The following is a 7,065-nucleotide window of genomic DNA, read 5'->3' as shown; positions in this document are numbered from 1 at the left end:
AATATCTTCATTAAGTTGGGAGGTGGGTGTGAAGTTCCTTCTCTATCTGAGAAGTCATTGTTAATTGATGGCTTCTTATAGAGGGAGACACATTTTCTTGAAAAATGTTGCCCCTAGTAAGTCAACCATACACCTGTGGAACAACACATTTCTAACAATACTGGGCAGTGTGAACTGGGCATTATGGGTGAAGGAAGACATAAAAGGGACTGGATTTTTGATGATTTCAACAATCTAAACGTATTATAAGAAATTATTTTTTAATTTAATTTTTATTTTATTTTATTTATTTTTTTTATTAAAAATTTCTGCCTCCTCCCTGCCTTCCATTTCCTTCCCCCTCCCCCTACTTCCCTCCCCCTCCCTCTCCAGCCCAAAAAGCAGTCAGGGTTCCCTGCCCTGTGGGAAGTTCAGGGTCCTCCCCCCTCCATCCAGGTCGAGGAAGGTGAGCATCCAAACAGACTAGGCTCCCACAAAGCCAATACATGCAATAGGATCAAAACCCAGTGCCATTGTCCTTGGCTTCTCAGCAGCCCTCATTGTCCGCCTTGTTCACAGAGTCCGGTTTTATCCCATGCTTTTTCAGTCCCAGTCCAACTGGCCTTGGTGAGCTCCCGTTAGATCAGCCCCACCGTCTCAGTAGGTGGATGCACCCCTCGCGGTCCTGACTTCCTTGCTCATGTTCTCCCTCCTTCTGTTCCTCATTTGGACCTTGGGAGCTTAGTCCTGTGCTCCAATGTGGGTCTCTGTCTCTATCTCCATCCGTCACCAGATGAAGGTTCTATGGTGATATGCAAGATATTCATCAGTAAGGCTATAAGATCGGGCCATTTCAGGCTCCCTCTCCTCAGATGCCCAAGGAACTAGTTGGGGACATCTCCATGGACACCTGGGAAACCCAGACCCAAAAAGATGAAGATGGGATGTACGCACTCATAATTCGTTTCTAGTCATAAATAAAAGACATTGAGCCTATAATTCGTGATCCTAGAGAAGCTAAATAAGAAGGTGAATCCAAAGAAAAACATATAGTTATCCTCCTGGATATTGGAAGTAGACAAGATTGACGAGCAAAAATTGGGAACTTGAGGTGGGGATAGGATGGGAGTAAGGGGAGATAGAGAGAGAAAAGTGAGAAGGGGAGGATGGGGAGAGCTTGGGGGAATGGGATGGTTGGGATGGAGGAAGGGTGGATATGGGAGCAGGGAAGTGTATATCTTAATTAAGGGAGCCGTTTAAGGGTTGGCAAGAAACTCTTGATAAACAAATAAAACATTTAGAAAAAAACTTAGACAATAATCCCTGCAATGCTCTACCTTATAATCTCAGAGAACATTCAATAAATATGATGCTAACATGACACAATCAAGATAAGAAAACCTTACAAAAAACACAAAACTTGTCAATTTATAACATCTATGGAATGATGAACAACACATGAAATATTTTCAAAGGACCATGTATTTAGTACATAATCCTGGGAGCACCGTACATCTAGTACATAATCCTAGGAGCACCATGCATCAAATCCCTCATGTAATGGTTGCTCCAGATGTCATTTCATTTTCACATATGGAAATTTAAATACTTTAAGTATCTTAAAAATTAAAAAAATAATGGCGATTTTTGAAAAAGAGCTCCATCTATCCTCTGATGATTTAGATTTTGGATAATAATTCACTGTCTTTAGGGAAATTTGCTTCCTCAAGGGTTTGTCTCAGTTTCCCTCACTGATACTCTAATTCTCGGTTATAAGACATTGATTTGAAATTACAATATTATCAAGGTTCAAACATGGTGAAAATATTTTATATGAAAGCTATTCTTAATTTTCAAAGGATAAGGCTATAATTAATAATAAAAGATAAAGAGCTAAATGATACATTAAGATAATTATATAGAGAGCAAAAGTATACTTAGGTAGAGATAATTTATATGTTGACATTATGTATACATATATATGTATATATATACATATATATGCATATTAGTGTGTTATTTTGGACATTATTACTTTGTGAAGCCTTGCTTCTCCTACAGCTAGCTCTGTTGAACAGGCTGGCTTTGAACTAACAGGCATTTGCCTGCTTCTGCCTAGCTAGTGCTTGGTTTAAAAATCAGCTAGCATGACCTGGTTCAAGCAATTCTTTTACTCTTTCAGGATCCGAGTGGAGGACATGGCAGCAGGAAACCATTGCACAGCGACTGAGTTCTTCTTGGCTGGGCTCTCAGAGACACCAGAACTCCAGATGCCCCTCTTCCTCCTCTTCATTGGAATCTATGTGGTCACTGTAGCAGGGAATCTGGGCATGATCACACTGATTGGGCTCAGTTCCCACCTGCACAACCCCATGTACTATTTCCTCAGAAGTCTGTCCTTCATTGACTTCTGTCAGTCCACTGTGGTTACTCCTAAAATGCTGGTGAGCTTTGTGGAAGAGAAGAACCTCATCTCCTACCATGAATGCATGACTCAGCTCTTTTTCTTTAGCTTGTTTGGCATCGCAGAGTGTTTCACATTAGCTGTAATGGCATACGACCGTTATGTGGCTGTCTGTAGCCCCTTGCTTTACAATGTAACCATGTCCTATCAGATTACTAGTTCCCTGATTTTAGGAGTGTATATTTTTAGTGTGCTCAGTGCATCAGTTCTCACGGGCTTCATGATAAGGATTTGGTTCTGCAAATTGGATACGATCAACCACTATTTCTGTGATTTTCTTCCCCTCTTAAAGCTTTCATGCTCTAATACCTATATCAATGAACTGTTGATTCTAATTTTTGGGACATTTAACATTTTTGTCCCAATTCTCACCATTATTACTTCCTACATCTCCATTATTGCCAGCATCATCAGGATTAAATCCAAAGAAGGCAGGTCCAAAGCCTTCAGCACCTGCAGCTCCCACATCTCTGCTGTTGCTGTCTATTTTGGTTCTGCTGCATTCATGTACTTACAGCCATCATCAGCGAATTCAATGGATCAAGGGAAAGTGTCATCTGTGTTCTATACTATTGTTGTTCCCATGCTGAACCCATTGATCTACAGCCTGAGAAATAAGGATGTCAGTGTTGCCTTGAAGAAAATACTTCAAAGAAAAAAATTCATGTTTCAGAAGTAGTGTGAGGATTATTTATTAGATAAAACTTATCCACAAATACAAAGTTTGAATTGATTGTTTTATTCTAGTTGTAAGAATTATTACTCATTTGCTAGAATATTTTGATAAGTTTTATAAATATAAATTTCAAATTTAATTTTATATACATATATTATTGCTCTTGTTTTATAGATTAAATAATGTAAACCAATATTAAAAGATTACATGAATTCATATGCCCATACTTTTTATCCCATCATGCTATATATTTTTTGTTTTTGATAAATATTACTTTAAAAATATTAAACTTTATTCTCAATTCCAAAACCTGATATATCTTTATTTTTAATTAATTTTTGTAAATTTCATATGTAAGTGCTGCAATTACATCTTTCACCCCATCTCCCTTTAAGCACTCTTGTGACTCCCTGTTCTCTGTCAAATGAATGACATCCTTACCTTGAATTTGTGTGTGTTTGTGTTTGTGTGTGTGTGTGTTAATCATATTTATTAGGCGATTTTTCCAAAAGAAGACTGATTCTGTTCTTAGTTATTAATAATTGTCTATATCTAGGATTAAAGTCCCTGGAATTTTTCATCTTCTACATTGTTGTGCCAACTAATATCAATTTCGGCTATTGTTTGGCAAACTATATTGTTGAGAATCATGGTGCCATTTTTCTGTCATTCATAGAAAACACAGTCTCACCACATCCTTACTTGTCCTCTGACTATTAGAACTTAGAACATTCTTTCTTTTTCCCCCAAATGTTTCTTGAGTCCTAGGTGAAGGTCTTGTATTCTAGATGGATTCACTGTGGCTCTTCTCTCCAGCATCAGTTGTTCCCTCTATTAGACCAGCTATGGATTTCTGTAATGGTTTCCATCTTCTGTATGAAGTGTTACACTTACCTGTGGATGAGACAACCAGTACTAAGTATGCAGTTAGAGATTATACTAATTTAGGAAAATGCCACTATTAGATTCTCCTCTAGGTTCCATCACCCTGCCAGCAACTCATAGGTGACTGTGCTTATAGAACCAGGATGAAGCTCCCCCATTGAGTGGACCTTAAGTGCAACTTTATAGATATTGATTACTGTCATGATGGCATTGCTACTATTTCACTTCTAGGTACCGCTTGCTTTTCTGGTTATTACTGTGGTTCCTAGGTGTTATATACCACTTTTCCATACTATTAAAGCTTGTCTTCATGGAGTTGGGTTCAGGACCCAATAGAGCTCTACTCTTCCAAGTGTAAGTCCTTTGTCAGAATCATGTGTGTCTTCAGCAATAAAGAGTTACCTTACATTTCTGTGAGGCAATTAAGGTCAACAACAAGAGCTTATAATGTTTTCAGAGGGGCATGCATGTATTTTTGTGAGTGTGTGTAATTTTAGATAAACATGGCCCACAACATGCCAAAACTCCTCAGAGACTGCCCAGCATTCACCAAACATTAATTCCTTTTCCTTGTCACCATATTCTAGTCCCAAACTCTGGTAGAAGACCCTGATCTACCAAAGGATTTACAGATACCTGGAACCTCAGAGGCTGATCTGGTACCCAGACTCTGAAATCCCCTTATCTACCAGAAGCCTCAGGAGTATTCAGAAGCCCAGAATCTTATAGTCAGTCCTTGCACTACAAACCTCAGAGGTTACACAGACTGTCAAAACTACAACAGAGGTTCCCTATTGGTGCGGAAAACTTGTCAGTCACTGGAACCACAGGATACTCAGTCCAGGAGATGAGAGGAATCAGAAACAAAGGGTCATTAAACCCGATTCCAAAAAGATGAACTCAGAAATCACCATCTAAAACTGTAGTTTTTCACAAACCTAATAGAGGCCAGCTTGAGAACACAATCGACAACAACTGCAGCAATATATTTACCAGCAGATCCCAGCTATCCTAATACAGCAATCCCCTAATAACTCAAAACAGCCAAAGCACACAAGAATGCGTAGGTGTGTGTGAGCACACACACACATATACACACACACACACAGAGTAACACATACACTATCTCAAAACCAACTGAATAAAAAAAAAAGACAACTGAATGAAGATGACTGAAGTCCTTAACAACAAAATTAATAACTTTTTAAAGGAAATTCAGCAAAATATAAGCAAATAATCAGAGGAAATCATTAAATCACTTAAAGATATCAAAGAAAACACAGAAAACAGTGGGGAGAAATGAATAAATATTTTTAAGGAAAGCCTAAAAAGCCAAAAAAAATGTCAAACAGTAAAAGAAATAAAAAAAGGTTAAGATTTGAAAAATGAACTAGAAGCAATAAAAAATGCAAAGTGAGGGAATCCTATAGATGAAAAAATCTAAGTAAGCACACAGGGAATACAGACTCATGCATCACCAACAAGAATACAAGAGATGGAATTTAGAATGTCAGACATAGAAGGTAATATATAAGATGCTGATACCTGTGTCAAATAAAATGTTGAAAATAAAGATTTTGTGACATAAAAGTCCATCTCACATTACTATATGCAGCTAAACAGTATCTATCAACAAATCCAGCCCTACAGAAAGCAATAGAAGGAAAACTTCATGCCAAGGAGGTTAAGTACACCCATGAAAACAGAAAATACTTAATCTCACACCAGCAAAATTAAAAGAAAAGAAACACTCACATGCAAGCACACACACATGCACACACACATACATACACACTACCACCACCAGCAGCAATAAAATAATAGGAAATAACAATGGCTTGTCATTAGTCTTTCTGAATATGAATGAATTCAATAAAGAGGTCACCTATAAAAACGCACAGGCTAACAAAATGGTTTCAAAAACAAAATCCACTTTCTGCTGCATACAGAAAATTAATCTTAATATCAAAGGTAGTATTACCTCAGAGTAAATAAAGGATTGAACAAATATTTTCCAACCAAGGGTTCCAAGAATCAAGGTGGTGTAGCCATTCTAATATCTAACAAAATAGACCTCTAATCAAAATTAATAAACAAAACCAAAGTATTTTCATAGGAAATAAAAATCCAACAAGATTACATCTCAATTACATCTTTGCCCCAAATGTAAAGGCATTCACAATTATATAAAAAGAAAACCAAAGACAAACAAAAATTATTACTAAAGCTTAAATCACACATCAAACTCCACATAATAATAGTCTGAGATTTAATAATTTTATTATAATCTGCTGGACTGGCTTGTTACCTGGGTACCCTGTCCCTTTAAGAGACAAGTCCCACTCACTCACAATCCTCCTTGTTTGTTGTTTAAGATGGTGCTTAATTTGCAAGGCCTATATTGCTTCATCATATTGACTTTTATTTCTTACAAAAATTTTGTTTAAAAAATTATTGAATATAACACAAATCTCACTTTTAACAACAATGACAGCAAATTATATTAAATTGAGTAAAGAGATACCAGTAAAGATTAAAGGAAGATTGGACTTACACCTGTGAGCTTACTCAATTTTTTTTCTTTCTGTATCACTCATGTCATGTGATACTTGGGCCAAAAAGAATATTTTTTTTTTTGTTATCTTGCTCTAAAAGGCCGTTGTTGATATCATTCCCTGAGTTAGGACTAGTGTCCCCTCTAAATACCTTATGTACTCCTGTGTCTTGTTTGCCTACCTCTGCCCTCATAGACTGTAGAATTCTGAAGAGAAGATTATCTGTTCTTTACCTTTTTATCCTGAAGGCTACAGGAAACTGTATAGCACTTTTAAATTTGTTTTAATGTTAGTTTACTTTTATCTTCTAATAACACCTACTTGAATCATTATCAGCATATAAGTATTCATTGCTCAGTCCACAATGGTCATGTAGAATAGGAACAGATCACCAAAATCTCTTAAACTAGAAGCAAATTTTATTCCAGGAAAAAAATACCAGAACCAGAAGAAAACTAAAACAAAAAAAATCTGTATGGGGAACAAAATGCTTATCAGCTAGCTGA

General features: G+C 36.8%; 1 protein-coding gene across 1 annotated transcript; it reads left to right on the top strand.

Annotated features, from left to right (window-relative positions):
* The first annotated feature begins 2,174 nt into the window (after positions 1–2,174).
* On the top strand, positions 2,175–3,122 carry LOC130872761 (olfactory receptor 1537-like). Its single transcript, XM_057766973.1, has one exon. It carries the CDS (start codon positions 2,178–2,180, stop codon positions 3,120–3,122), a length of 945 nt encoding a protein of 314 aa, XP_057622956.1. The 5' UTR covers positions 2,175–2,177.
* The last annotated feature ends 3,943 nt before the right edge of the window (positions 3,123–7,065 follow it).

The sequence above is a fragment of the Chionomys nivalis genome, chromosome 4, assembly GCF_950005125.1.
Source record: "Chionomys nivalis chromosome 4, mChiNiv1.1, whole genome shotgun sequence".
NCBI classification, from domain to species: domain Eukaryota; kingdom Metazoa; phylum Chordata; class Mammalia; order Rodentia; family Cricetidae; genus Chionomys; species Chionomys nivalis.
This window is presented reverse-complemented; position numbering and strand designations above follow the sequence as displayed.